At 59.1% G+C, this 14,482-nt stretch overlaps 2 protein-coding genes across 7 annotated transcripts in view; one reads left to right on the forward strand and one right to left on the reverse strand.

Moving 5' to 3' along the window:
• Positions 1 to 8,911, forward strand: part of APC2 (APC regulator of Wnt signaling pathway 2) — a 26,224-nt gene extending 17,313 nt beyond the window's left edge. For all 5 annotated transcript variants that reach the window (XM_086411386.1, XM_086411387.1, XM_086411388.1 and 2 more), the window contains one exon: positions 1,816 to 8,911. In XM_086411386.1, the coding sequence (XP_086267512.1) occupies positions 1,816 to 6,724 (4,909 nt within the window). In that variant the 3' untranslated portion in view covers positions 6,725 to 8,911. The remainder of the gene's footprint in view (positions 1 to 1,815) is intronic.
• Positions 8,875 to 13,883, reverse strand: C7H19orf25 (chromosome 7 C19orf25 homolog). 2 transcript variants are annotated; one of them, XM_086411392.1, is made up of 3 exons: positions 13,746 to 13,883; positions 13,515 to 13,653; positions 8,875 to 10,303 (listed from the first exon to the last, which is right to left on the reverse strand). In XM_086411392.1, exons 2-3 carry the CDS (start codon positions 13,642 to 13,644, stop codon positions 10,077 to 10,079), a joined length of 357 nt encoding a protein of 118 aa, XP_086267518.1. In that variant the 5' UTR covers positions 13,645 to 13,653; positions 13,746 to 13,883; the 3' UTR covers positions 8,875 to 10,076. The 2 variants fall into 2 exon arrangements, with proteins under 2 accessions (XP_086267518.1, XP_086267517.1); XM_086411391.1 differs by having other exon boundaries at positions 13,515 to 13,883.
• Positions 13,884 to 14,482: the final 599 nt, after the last annotated feature.

The raw sequence follows: 14,482 nt of genomic DNA on the forward strand, positions 1-14,482 counted from the left end.
CTCCTTGCAGTCCAAGGGACTCTCAAGAGTCTTCTCTAACACCACAGTTTAAAAGCATCAATTCTTTGGCGCTCAGCCTTCTTCACAGTCCAACTCTCACATCCATACATGACCACTGGAAAAACCATAGCCTTGACTAGACAGACCTTTGTTGGCAAAGTAATGTCTCTGCTTTTGAATATGCTGTCAAGGTTGGTCATAACTTTTCTTCCAAGGAGTAAGCGTCTTTTAATTTCATGGCTGCAGTCACCATCTGTAGTGATTTTGGAGCCCAAAAAATAAAGTCTGACACTGTTTCCCCATCTATTTCCCATGAAATGATGGGACCGGATGCCATGATCTTTGTTTTCTGAATGTTGAGCTTTAAGCCAACTTTTTCACTCTCCTCTTTCACTTTCATCAAGAGGCTTTTTAGTTCCTCTTCACTTTCTGCCACAAGGATGGTGTCATCTGCATATCTGAGGTTATTGGTATTTCTCCCGGCAATCTTGACTCCAGCTTGTGTTTCTTCCAGTCCAGCGTTTCTCATGATGTACTCTGCATATAAGTTAAATAAACAGGGTGACAATATACAGCCTTGACGTACTCCTTTTCATATTTGGAACCAGACTGTTGTTCCATGTCCAGTTCTAACTGTTGCTTCTTGACATGCATACAAATTTCTCAAGAGGCAGATCAGGTGGTCTGGTATTCCCATCTCTTTCAGAATTTTCCACAGTTTATTGTGATCCACACAGTCAAAGGCTTTGGCATAGTCAATAAAGCAGAAATAGATGTTTTTCTGCAACTCTCTTGCTTTTTCCATGATCCAGCGGATGTTGGCAATTTGATCTCTGGTTCCTCTGCCTTTTCTAAAACCAGCTTGAACATCAGGAAGTTCACCGTTCACATATTGCTGAGGCCTGGCTTGGAGAATTTTGAGCATTACTTTACTAGTGTGTGAGATGAGTGCAATTGTGCAGTAGTTTGAGCATTCTTTGGCATTGCCTTTCTTTGGGATTGGAATGAAAACTGACCTTTTCCAGTCCTGTGGCCACTGCTGAGTTTTCCAAATTTGCTGGCATATTGAGTGCAGCACTTTCACAGCATCATCTTTCAGGATTTGGAATAGCTCAACTGGAATTCCATCACCTCCACTAGCTTTGTTCGTAGTGATGCTTTCTAAGGCCCACTTGACTTCACATTCCAGGATGTCTGGCTCTAGGTCAGTGATCACACCATCGTGATTATCTGGGTCGTGAAGATCTTTTTTGTACAGTTCTTCTGTGTATTCTTGCCGTCTCTTCTTAATATCTTCTGCTTCTGTTAGGTCCATACCATTTCTGTTCTTTATCGAGCTCATCTTTGCATGAAATGTTCCTTTGGTATCTCTGATTTTCTTGAAGAGATCCCTAGTCTTTCCCATTCTGTTGTTTTCCTCTATTTCTTTGCATTGATCGCTGAAGAAGGCTTTCTTATCTCTTCTTGCTATTCTTTGGAACTCTGAATTCAGATGTTTATATTTTTCCTTTTCTCCTTTGCTTTTCGCTTCTCTTCTTTTCACAGCTATTTGTAAGGCCTCCCCAGACAGCCATTTTGCTTTTTTTGCATTTCTTTTCTATGTACTGTTTAATAGTTTGATACTAGTAAAAGCTTTGGCACAAGTACATCCCATCCAATGTTTGGGATACACTTACGCTACGAATTTAGCCCTGTTTTTGAAATTCAAAGTTACCTGGGCATCTTCTGTTTGGATTTTCCCCATCCGGCAGCGGAGGGTGGTGGGCGGTGTCCAGGTTGGGCGGGGCCTGATGCGCTCCGCCCCGCCTCCCGCAGGCAGGTGCTGCGAGACCACAATTGCCTGCAGACGCTGCTGCAGCACCTGACGTCGCACAGCCTGACCATAGTGAGCAACGCGTGCGGCACGCTCTGGAACCTGTCGGCCCGCAGCCCCCGCGACCAGGAGCTGCTGTGGGACCTGGGCGCCGTGGGCATGCTGCGGAACCTGGTGCACTCCAAGCACAAAATGATCGCCATGGGCAGCGCCGCCGCGCTGCGCAACCTGCTGGCTCACCGGCCTGCCAAGTACCAGCCAGCGGCCACCGCGGTCTCCCCGGGCTCCTGCGCGCCCAGCCTGTACGTGCGCAAGCAGCGGGCGCTGGAGGCCGAGCTGGACACACGGCACCTGGCTCAGGCACTTGATCACCTGGAGAAGCAGGGCCTGCCGGAGGCCGAGACCGCCTGCAAGAAGCCCCTCCCGCCCCTGCGCCACCTGGACGGCCTGGCCCAGGACTACGCCTCTGACTCGGGCTGTTTTGACGACGACGATGCGCCCTCCCTGGCTGCTGCCGCCACTGCCGCAGAGCCCACCAGCCCCGCAGTGCTCTCCCTCTTCCTGGGCAGCCCCTTCCTGCAAGGCCAGGCGCTGGCCCGAGCCCCGCCCACCCGCCGAGGAGGCCTGGAGGTGGAGAAGGAGGCCGGTGGAGAGGCAGCCGTGGCAGCTAGGGCCAAGGCCAAGCTGGCGCTGGCGGTGGCACGCATCGACAGGCTGGTAGAGGACATCTCGGCCCTGCACACCTCATCTGACGACAGCTTCAGCCTCAGCTCCGGGGACCCTGGCCAGGAGGCCCCACGAGAAGGCCGTGCCCAATCCTGCTCACCTTGCAGGGGGCCTGAGGGGGGGCGGCGGGAAGCAGGCAGCAGCCGGGCTCACCCACTGCTGCGGCTCAAGGCAGCCCACGCCAGCCTTTCCAATGACAGTCTCAACAGCGGTAGCACCAGTGATGGGCACTGTCCTCGCGAACACTCTCGGCCCTGCTCGCTGGCTGCTCTGGCCGAGCACCGAGAGGGGCCCCCACGTGGTCAGGCGCGGCCCAGCCGGCTTGACCTCAACCTGCCTGGAGGCCAGGCTGAGCCTGAGGCCCGGGATGCCAAGGCCACAGATGCCCACGTGCGTACCATCAAATTGTCGCCCACCTACCAGCACGTGCCGCTGCTGGAGGGCACCACCAGGGCGGGTGCGGGGTCCCTGGCCCCTGGGGCCCGGAAACAGGCCTGGCTGTCCACAGAAGGCCTGAGCAGTGTGCCTGAGAAGCTAGTAGTTGAGAAGGCACCCCTCTGCCTGTCCCGCTGCAGCTCGCTGTCCTCACTGTCCTCAGCTGGCCGCCCGGGGCCCAGTGAGGCTGGGGACCTAGATGAGAGCGACTCATCCCTGGAGGGGCTGGAGGAGTCTGGCCCTGGTGAAACAGAGCTGGATGGGGCCTGGCGGGGCCCAGGGGCCGCCTCCCTGCCCATGGCCATCCCAGCGCCCCAGAGGGGTCGGGGCCTGGGGGTGGAGGATGCCACGCCGTCCAGCTCCTCTGAGAACTGCGTGCAGGAGACACCGCTGGTGCTGAGCCGCTGCAGCTCAGTCAGTTCACTGGGCAGCTTCGAGAGCCCATCCATTGCCAGCTCCATCCCCAGTGACCCATGCAGCGGGCTGGGCAGTGGCACGGTCAGCCCCAGTGAGCTGCCTGATAGCCCCGGGCAAACCATGCCTCCGAGCCGCAGCAAGACACCACCGCTGGCCCCAGCACCACCGGGCGAGCGGGAAGCCACCCAGTTCAGCCTGCAGTGGGAGAGTTACGTGAAGCGCTTCCTGGACATCGCCGACTGCCGGGAGCGCTGCCGGCTGCCCTCCGAGCTGGACGCAGGCAGCGTGCGTTTCACTGTGGAGAAGCCCGACGAGAACTTCTCGTGTGCCTCCAGCCTCAGCGCACTGGCCCTGCATGAGCTCTACGTGCAGAAAGACGTGGAGCTGCGGCTGCTACCCCCTGCCTGCCCAGAGCGCGGCAGTGGGGGAGGCGGAGGCCCAGGGCACCGCCGACGGGATGAGGCCAGTGGCTGTCTGGAAGGGCCGGCGTCCACCGACCAGGAGCTGGAGCTGCTGCGTGAGTGCCTGGGTGGGGCTGTGCCTGCCCGGCTCCGAAAGGTGGCCTCAGCACTGGTGCCTGGCTGCCGCACGCTGCCCGTGCCAGTCTACATGCTGGTGCCTGCCCCAGCCCGTGAGGACGACTCCTGCACTGACTCGGCTGAGGGCACTCCAGTCAACTTCTCCAGCACCGCTTCCCTCAGCGACGAGACCCTGCAGGGACCCCCCAAGGATGGTGGGCGTTTGGATGGGAAGAAGCCCGTGGGTCGTGCTGCCTCCACTAGGCAGTCTGCTGGGCAGCGGCACAGGGTGGGGGGCATGGGCCGGAGCACAGAGCAGCCCCGGGGGGCTGGCAGTGGCAGGGTAGGGCTGGAGCTGCCCCTCCGGCAGCCCCCGAGCACCTGCAGGGACACTGACAGCTCCCGCCCAGGCCAGGAGCATGGGGATGGGGCTCTGCAGTCTCTCTGCCTCACAACGCCCACCGAGGAGGCTGTGTATTGTTTCTATGGCAATGACTCGGATGAGGAGCCGGCCACAGCAGTGGCAGCAGCACCCCCACGGCGGGCATCTGCGATCCCCCGGGCGGTCAAGAGGGAGCGCCCGACTGGTGCCAGGAAGGAGGTGCAGGCTGTGCCCAAGGCTGCACCCAAGGCGGCACCGCCTGCCCGGGCCCAGCCCAGTCTCATTGCAGATGAGACACCACCGTGCTACTCCCTGAGCTCCTCCGCCAGCTCCCTCAGCGAACCTGAGCCCTCCGAGTGCATGGCCAGTCGGCCCCGGGTCCACAAGCCAGGGCTCACCAAGGACCTGGTCCCTGGGGGCAGGAAGGATGGCTGCCCCAGCCCTCGGGCTGAGGCAGAGCTGCTCCGGCGTTGCATAGGCTCAGCCTTGCCCAGGCGCCAGCCCCAGGTGTCCGGCCCAAGGCGCCGCCCACCCCGAGAGGCCCAGCCAAAGGAGCGTGCAGCAGAAGGGCCCCGGGAGCGCGGTGAGGAGGCGGCCAGCTCAGACCATGCCTCAGACCTGGACAGCATCGAGTGGCGTGCCATCCAGGAGGGTGCCAACTCTGTTGCCACATGGCTGCACCAGGCCGCAGCGGCGGCTGCACGTGAGGCCTCCTCAGAGTCTGATTCTGTTCTGTCCTTTGCAACAGGGCAGTCTGTGGGTTCCACCCTGCAGCCCACTGTGCATAGGAAGGGGTGTCGGCCAAGGGCAGAGCGCCAAGCGGGTGGTGCCCTGCGGCCAGAGAAACCAGAAGGGGCCCTCACCCAGCGCAGCAGCGGGCCGGAGAAGCCGCGTGGCACTCAGAAGGCCCCAAATGGGGTGCCGGCGGTGCTCCGGGGACATACAGTGATCTACATGCCCACCCCGGCCACCCGGGCACAGCCCAGAGGTGCCCCTGGTTCCCGCATTGTGGCAAGAAAGATGGGAGCGCCCAGCCCCGTGCAGCCGGCAGCCCCCACCAAAGCCCCCAACCCAGGGCAGCAGCGGTCTAGGAGCCTGCACCGGCCTGGCAAGATCTCAGAGCTGGCAACACTCAGCCCCCCGCAGAGAAGTGCCACACCACCAGCCCGCCTTGCCAAGACCCCATCGTCAAGTTCCTCTCAGACCTCACCGGCCTCCCAGCCTCTGCCCAGGAGGTCACCCCCTGCTGCCCAGCCTGCAGGGCCCCTGCCCGGCCCCAGGGCCTCCCCAGTGCCCAAGACTCCAGCAAGGGCCCTGCTGGCCAAGCAGCACAAGACGCAGAAGTCACCCGTGAGGATCCCCTTCATGCAGAGGCCTGCCAGGCGGGGGCCGCCGCCCTTGGCTAGGGCAGCCCCGGAGCCAGGCCCCAGGGGCCGGGTGGGCGCAGAAGGCGGCTCTGCAGCCCGAGGGGGCCGCCTGGGCCTGGTGCGCGTGGCCTCCGCCCGCTCCAGCGGCAGCGAATCCTCCGACCGCTCGAGTTTCCGGCGGCAGCTGACCTTTATCAAGGAGTCGCCGGGCCTGATGCGGCGCCGACGCTCGGAACTGTCCGCACCCGAAGCCACCAACCCGACCACCCAGGCTGCCTCGCCCTGCCGCGGCCGGCCAGCACTACCCGCTGTCTTCCTCTGCTCCTCGCGCTGTGATGAGCTGCGGGCAGGCTCCCGGCAGGCCCCGGCCCCGCAGCGGGCCCACACGGCCCGGCCCCGCCCCAGCGAGCGGCAACCTCGGCGCACCAGCTCCGAGAGCCCGTCCCGCCTGCCCGTCCGCACGCCGGCCGCCGGGCCCGAGACGGTCAAGCGCTACGCCTCCCTGCCTCACATCAGCGTGGCCCGCAGACCGGAAGCCACCATCCCCGAACCTGCGGCGGATGCCACCCGCCGCAGCAGCGCAGGGGAGGCCGGGCCGCTGCCCAGGGTGGCCGCGCCGGGCACCACGTGGCGCCGCATCCGGGACGAGGACGTCCCGCACATCCTGCGGAGCACGCTGCCCGCCCGCGCCCTGCCACTGCTGGGCTCCCCGCCGGAGGACGGCCCAGCCGGCCCACCACAGCGCAAGACCAGCGACGCCGTGGTCCAGACTGAAGACTTCGCGGCTGCGAAGACCAACTCCAGCACGTCCCCGAGCATGGAGAGCAGGGCGCCCCCCCAGGCCACGGCCGGCGGCCCCACCTCCCTTCTTGGCAGCGACGTGGACGGGCCGCCCTCCAAGGCGCCAGCACCCATCCCCTTCGTCCCCGCCAGCCGGCACGGCTCCCCCAGCCGCTCCGCCCGTGTCCCCCCTTTCAACTACGTGCCCAGCCCCATGGTGGCGGCCACCGCTGACTCCACCGTGGAGAAGGCCCCCACCCCGGTCCCCACCAGCCTCCTGGAATAGTGGCCGGGACTGGACTTCCAGAACATCTTCTCCTGGCCCAGGACCGTCTGGCTGCCCCTAGGGTGGTCCCAGGACCCGCCTGCCACCCCCAAACCCAGGGCCCCGCCCTCCGAGCCTCACCCCTGCCCACACGGGCCTCGCACTCCCGCGTAGACGCTTGCTTTTGAGCCGAGGCGGCTTCGGGAGGAAAGTGAGCTACGAGCTGGAGCGCGCGTCACCGCAAGGGGGCGCCCACGAAGCCCTGGCGCCCGCGCGGAGACCATCCTCCTGGCTAGGGCCGTCCTCAGCGGTGCCCTTCTGGGTTCCTCGCCCTGCCGGGCCCTGCTTTAGCACCACACTTGCTCCCCTCTCCTCTGGGGAACGCATGGGGAGGAGGGGGCGGGAATGACAGTGCCCGCCGAGGTGGGGAAGGGGCTGGGAGGGTGGCGGCAGCAGGAGCCTGCCAGCCGAGGGCGGCGGCTGCGCATGCGCAAGAGAAAGCCTGTAATTACGGGCAGGGCCGGGTAATTGGTTAACTACCGCTTAGCTGGTTTGTTTGCCGTCTCGGCCTCAGCTGGGGGCGTGCGAGAGGGGCGTGCTGCGCCCGACAGAAAGGCCGCCCCAACCCCAGACAGACACGCGCAGGGAGCCTGGAGCACCCCAAAACTGGTCGGGGGAGCTGGGTACACAGGGCGTCCCCGCAGCCTTCGTAAGGAACCAGGAGAGGCAGGCGTGCCGGGAGCGCCGTGGCTGAGGAGAGCGAGAAACGGAGGGGAGGCCGGGGCCTAGCCACCGCCCGGTAGCCAGGCCTGGACTACGGGACCTGGATTGCGCTCTGCGGGAAGTGGTCCCCGCGGGCGCCTGCCTGGTCCCAGGTCTTTGCCTTTTCACCGAGTCTCCTGTTCTTTGGATCTGCGGGCTCCGTGGGGCGTGGCCTCCTCCCGGGGGCCAGCACACCTGCCCGAACAGCCGATCCCACTTCCCTGAGGAGCCCGGCTCTGCGCGAGAGCCAGCAGCTGCTCTCAGCCGCCCTAAGGATCTGCAGTCACACCGCCCTGCCGAGCTGCTCCGGGGGCCGGGAACAGTGTGCCGGTTCCTGTCTCTTCTCTGGGAGGAGGGGAGCAGAGCCAGGTGGAGAGGACGTGCTGAAGGAGCCCTGCCTCTGCCCCCCTCGGACGCTGTGCTGCCGCTCCTTAAGATACACACGCTGCGACATCGCGTCCCGCAGGCCAGGGTTCGGAAGAAGGACGCAGGAAAGGCTGCACCACGTACTCCTCCTGGGGAGAGCGAGCCTGGGAAAGCGGTGGGGACTGAGCAAGCGCTAGAACAGCTACTGCTGACCCTAAGGCCCCTCTCCAGGGCGGATAAGACACCTCTGCAAACGGCTGCTCCCATCCTATCAGCAGCCAGAAGGGGGGAGTGGCCTTCTGAGCTCCTTCTCAAATGTGGGGGCTGCAGAATGTTGCACCCCATCATCACAGGCGAGCCACCCCTGGAAATGGAGAAATGCTGCCAGCTTGCCAAGCTGTGGGGGCCTGGAGTGGAAGCCCCCGTACTGAGTCCCAGGCTGTGCTCTGGCAGCTGTGTGCCTGCGTCCCCACGTGGGCCGTGGGGAGCTACCTCTGGGTTCAGCAGGTCGGCTGCCATGACGGGGCAGAGGACCCTCCCGGTTGGCTGCCCCTTGCCATTCTCTCCACAGGCAGGGGCAGGGCCCGAGCCATCCCATCCTATCCAGCGCCCACCCTGCCACCTCCATCTATCACAGCAGCGGTCCACGCAGCCGCTGGGCTGGTGGGAGCCCGAGGTCCTGATTAGAGTGGCTTCCTGGAGGAGGCAGTGCTGGCCACCGCTGGACAATCAGCCTGAGGCCGGAGCTTGGAGGAACAAAGTCCAAGGACCGCAAACACTCCTGTGAAGCCCTGACCCGAGAGACACAGGGCACCCAGGCCAGACCTCGGCCCGGAGCAGATGGACACTGCGAGCTGGGTGCTGACTTTGGGGCACTACCTCACCACGCTGCCGCAGCCTGAGCCTGGTTGTCTTGGCTTGTTCCCTCCCCGCCGTCTCCATCCCAGGTGCCACAGGACACCTGTAAATACGTACAGCCCCCACCTGTAAAGCCCCCACCTGTAAAGCCATCACCTGGCGGAAGGAGGCCGCAGAGCCAGGCGTCTCACTGCACCTTTAATAAACAGCTGTTGAATCGCGCTCCAACTGGCTGCACCTTAGTCTCCAGAGGGGTGAGGCAGGGTGGGGGTCAGGAGGGGGCTTTGCAGACCTTCCATCCGAGTCCATGTGCTGCCTGCATAGCCTCGCTCCCCAAAACCAAGTGTACTCGAGGTTGACACAGGGTTTGTTGTGTGCAAGAGTGCCCTCCCTTGGATGAGGAGGCTGCTCAGTGTCCACTGCTTCTTCTGGCGCCGCATCCACACTTTCTCAACACCTGGGCCCCCAAGTTTCCAGTTTTAGGGTCTCTAGGCGTGAAGCAGACACCTTTTTCTCCTGGGATATGTGAGGTCTCCTTTGTCTGCTGTGCGGGGTCCCAGCGCTGCCCTGAACTTTTGGGACCCTGAAAAGGAGGGGCCCATGGGGGGACTGTCGTCGAAGGTACTCAGTGGCCTCATCACCTCTGCTGCTCTGGTCTTCACGGGACTGGTTTTTTAGGGTGAGAGCCCTTTTCACGGTCCTCACCTGGCCCACTACCCACCTGTCTGCAGGTGAAGGTGGAAGGAGGGAGGACACTGGGTGAGAGCTGGGGCAGGGACTGCCTGCCACTCCTCTCACGGTACCCCCATGTGACTGCATCCCACAGGTGACAGACAGACGAGAGCCTGCCCTGGGGGAGCGCCCAGGCCCAAGATGGGGTGCCAGGGGCCCAGAGAGGTGGCACTCACCCTGAGGGCCACTGCTCCTCACACAACCAGAGCCACCATGGGCTGGGGAGGACACTGAACACACACACTCTTCTGGAACCTCTGGGCCCCCACCAATTCACATGGAGATGGCAGAACCAGAAGGGTGGGTCCCACCAGCTCAGTCTGATTGGTCAGTGAAACAGGGTTGCCAGAGGAAGGGAGGGGAGGACGGATTGACGGCCCTGGGCCCCCGAGCCTCGAAGGAAGTCCAGTCTGTGCTCCTCAGGGCAAGGGGCCTGTGCACAACCCAGATCCCATCCTCAGGGAGGGGTCTATGCACAGTGAGGCCCCACATTGACTGGACAAGCTGTGCGCCCTGGAGTCTCTGGGTGCCAGGGCTTGCCTAGGCCGCAGAACAGAGAGCCAGAAATCTGCTTCTGGGACCCAGGGGCCAGATGTCAGGTGAGGTGTGCCAGGCCAGATGCTGAGTGGAGGACCCGAGGTTCCAGTGGGCCAGGTTATCCCAAGGAGGCGGCTGCCGTGCTGGGCAGAGCCACGTGGCCCACCTGGCTGATGTCCCGCTCCAGTTCCTCGCCCGCCTGCTGCAGGTCTGCACGCTTCTGCTCCAACTGGGCACCCGCCTGCTGCAGCCGCTGGTTCATAGCCACATAGATCCGGCTCTGGAAGTAGAGCTGCTCTCGCTGGGCTTCGGCGTCCTCGGTTCTCCCAGAGGGGCCCAGGGGGTCTATGGATAGGACACGGCAGCATCACTGCCCGTTAACCAGAGGACTCAGTTTACCCTCCAGAGAAAACAATGGACTGGAGGGGACAGGTCACAGGAAAGGCTGGACTCCACTGAACCACAGTCCCTCCAAAGGGTGGGCCCTGGCTCCTGGAAAGAACTCTGACCCTGATCACGGAGCAGAATGGCTCTCACCAGCACTCTGAGCACTCAGTGGGGTGGGAAGAGGCCAGGATGCACACTTCCCAGTGACCACACTTCCTAAAGGGTACAGGAGAAGAGGGGAGTCAGGGCGGAAAAGGCACAGGCTCCAGGGTCACATGGACACACATCAAGGTCCTCCTTGCTCTGCCTGGTCCCCTTGTCCACAAACTGGCCAGAAGCTCTGCATTTGATTACAGATCACTTTATCACCTGCCTGACACCAAGGTGGGAAAGGCCAGACAGTGCAGGTGCACACAGAGGCAGACACAGGCCGGCAGGGGCAGCTCCCTGCTCCCTGAATGGCCCCAGGACTGGCCATGCCTCATGGCCCCAACCTGCAAGTGCTGGGGACCTAGGCCTGTGACCCTTAAGCTGGGGCTCAAGCAGCCGCCAAAGACCCAGCTGCAGGCTATGGATAAATAGGTGCTGTGGTTCCTCAGGCGGCCCCATCCAACACAACGTTCTAGGCAACAGAAACGTCCCCAGCTGAGCCCCTCAGCGCAGCAGCAACAAGGGTCTCCTGAGCCTGTAAAATGTGGCCATGTGCAGCAAAGAACAGAATTTTTACTGTTACTTAATTTAAAAACAAATTGTCCCACAGCCACATGTAAGTCAATGAAATTAGAACACTCTCTCATACCCTACACAAAAATAAACCCAGAATGGCTTAAAGGCTTAAATATAAGACATGACACCATAAAACTAGAGGAGACCATAGGTGTAACATCCTGGGACATGGGATCTTACCTATGCTTTCTTAGGTCAGTCTCCCAAGGCAACAGAAATAGAAGCAAAAATAAACAAATAGGACCTAATCAAACTCACAAGCTTTTGCCCAGCAAAGGAAACCAACAGCCTATAGACTGGGAGAAAATAACTGCAAATGATGTGACTGACCAGGGCTTGATTTCCAAAATATGCAAACAGCTCATACAACACAATATCAACAAACAAAACCCGGTTGAAAAATGGGCCAAAGATCTACATAGACATTTCTCCAGAGAAGACATACAGATGGTCAAGAATCACATGAAAAAATGCTCAGCATTGCTAATTATCAGAGAAAAGCAAATCAAAACTACAGTGAGGTACCACCTCCTACAGGTCAGTATGGCCATCATTAAAAACCGTACAAATAAGGACTTCCCTGGTAGTCCACTGGCTAAAACGCCATGCTCCTAATGCAGGAGGCCAAGGTTCAAACCCTGGTCAGGGAACTAGATCCCACATGCTGCAATTAAGAGTTTGCATGACACAACAAAGACCTGGCACAGCCAAATAAATAAATATTAAAACAAAAAAAAAACTCTACAAATAACAAATGCTGGAGAGAGTGTAGAGAACAGTGAACACTCCTACACTGTTGGTGGGAATATAAGCTATTGCAGCCACTGTGAAAACAGCACAGAAGTTCTTCAAAAAACTAAAAACAGAGGTACCATATGATTCAGCAATCTCACTCCTGTGCAAATATATCCAGATGAAACCATAATTCAAAAAAACACATGCACCCCAATGTTCAAGGCAGCACTAGTTACAACAGCCAAGATATGGAAGCAAGCTAAATGTCCATCGACAGATAAATGGATAAAGAGGAATAAAAAAGGTACGGTAAGAAAAGAAAAGGATATGGTGTATATATACACAATGGATTACTACTCAGCAGTGAAAAAGCACAAAAATATTGTCACTTGCAGCAACATGGATGCAACTAGAGATTACCATACTAAATGAAGTCAGAAAAAGACAAATACTGTATGATATCACTTATCTGTGGAATCTAAAATATAATGCAAATGAACTTATCTATGAAACAGAAACAGGGTCGGACATAGAGAAAAGACTTGTGGTTGCCAAGGGGGAGGGACAGCAAGGAAATCAACCCTGAATATACACTGGAAGGACTGATGCTGAACCTCCAACACTTTGGTCACCTGAGGCAAAGAGCTGACTCACTGGAAAAGACTCTGATGCTGGGCAAGATTTTGGGCAAGAGGAGAAAGGGGCAACAGAGGATCAGATGGTTGGATGGCATTAGAAACTCAATGGACATGAGTTTAAGCAAACTCCGGGAGATGGTGAAGGACAGGAGATGGTGAAGGACAGGGAAGCTTGGCATTCTGCAGTCCATGAGGTCACAAAGACACGACTGAGCGGCTGAACAACAAACACAAAGGGGAAGCGGGATGGTGGAAAGAATGACTGGGAGTTTTGGATAACCATATGCAAACTATTATATACAGGATGGATAAACAACAAGGTCCTGCTGTATAGCACAGGATTTTCAATATCCTGTGATAAACTATAATGGAAAAGAATGAGTATGTGTAACTGAGTAACTCTGCTATAAAACAGAAATTAACACTGTAAACCAACTATACTTTAATTTAAAAAAAAAAACAAAAAGACACAAAGACGAACCCCCCAAAAAAGTCCCAACGTGTTTCTCACCTTCTGACATCCCACAAGCCTTATACTGATCCTTTCTACCCATTAGAATGGCCTGAGGACAGGCACTTTCATCTTTTTTTTTCCCCCCTTTTCTTGGCTGTGCCACGTGGTATGTAGATCTTAGTTCCCCGACCGGGGATTGAACCCATGCCCCCTGAAGTGGAATCGCAGAGTCCTAAGCATTGGACGGACAGGGAAGTCTCAGGGACTTTCAACGTTCAGATCTACCTCACCACCTCAGTGATTAGAATAGAACCTGGCCCATAAGAGGTTCTCAATAAAGTTGAACGAATAAACGAAACTCATAGAGAACACAATATTCAGACTACAACTGTATGTCGGACCCTGCAGTCAATGTTCTCCGTTTATCTTCTGAGCAAAGGGTGGACACTCTTTCTCTGCAAAAGGCCAGACCTAAGTATTTTGGGTACTGTAGGGCCAGACAGTCTCTGTCCTGACCATTTAACTCTGCCAGTTCGTCTCAAAAGCAGCCAGGTGCTTCCCTTCTCGCTGGGGTCTCCGGAGCGCCCCTCCCCTGCACGACCTGGGCTTCCCCTACCTTCCCGGGCCAGTGCAGTGAAGACGGGGTCCTCGGCGGGCGCCCCCCGCACGTCCTCCAGGATCTGCTCTACCGTGGGGGGCGCCGGGCGGGTGGGCAGCACCACGCGCTTCTTGGCCTTGGAGCCCATTCCTGCAGGCTGCAGAAAAGAGCGTTGACCGCGCAGTTCCTGCCGCCCGGCAAACTCCCACACACGCTCCGGAGCCCCGCTCCCGGGGAAGCCGGCCCTGCCTCGATCCTCCCAAGGCGGAACAGCACGCGGTCTGGGCCTTCAGTGTCCGGCTCCACTCAAGATAAGTTTCCAGCAGAAGATCCACCTGGCCGCGGGTACTCGGCCGCCACAGCTGCCGAGAGGCCACTTCCGCTTCCGGTCCGCCTGCGGGCCCGCCCTATAGGCACGTGATGCGCACTTCCGGCCTTCTCGGGTTCCCGCCCGCCGCGAAGCCAACCCCCCTTTAAAGGGGCCACGCCCGAGAGAGTTTCGGTACCACTGGACCAGAATGTGTGGGGCTTCTCTGATAGCTCAGTTGGTAAAGAATCCAGCTGTAATGCTGAAGACCCCAGTTCTATTCCTGGGTCGGGAAGATCCCCTGGAGAAGGGATAGGCTACCCACTCCAGTATTCTTGGGCTTCCCTTGTGGCTCAGCTGGTAAAGAATCCACCTGCAATGCAGGAAACCTGGGTTTGATCCCTGGGTTGGGAAGATCCCCTGGCGAAGGGATCTTAATACTCCAGTATTAAGAATTCCATGGACTGTATAGTCCATTAGGTCGTAAAGAGTTGGACAAGACTGAGCTAGTTGAAGTGGGGTTCAGTTCAGTTCAGTCGCTCAGTCGTGTCCGACTCTTTGCGACCCCATGAATTGCAGCACGCCAGGCCTCCCTGTCCACCAACTCCCGGAGTTCACCCAAACTCATGTCCATCGAGTCGGTGATGCCATTCAGCCATCTCATCCTCTGTCGTCCCCT

Source organism: Bos grunniens, chromosome 7 (assembly GCF_055505025.1).
Source record: "Bos grunniens cultivar Pamir isolate PY7600 chromosome 7, Bosgru_T2T1.0, whole genome shotgun sequence".
Taxonomy (NCBI): Eukaryota; Metazoa; Chordata; class Mammalia; order Artiodactyla; family Bovidae; genus Bos; species Bos grunniens.

Coding starts and splice junctions, on each gene's coding strand:
- C7H19orf25 (XM_086411392.1), bottom strand. CDS start 13,644: ATGGGCTCCAAGGCCAAGAAGCGCGTGGTGCTGCCCACCCGCCCGGCG. Junction 10,304..13,514: donor CACTGCACTGGCCCGGGAAG/GTAGGGGAAGCC, acceptor TCCTATCCATAG/ACCCCCTGGGCCCCTCTGGG.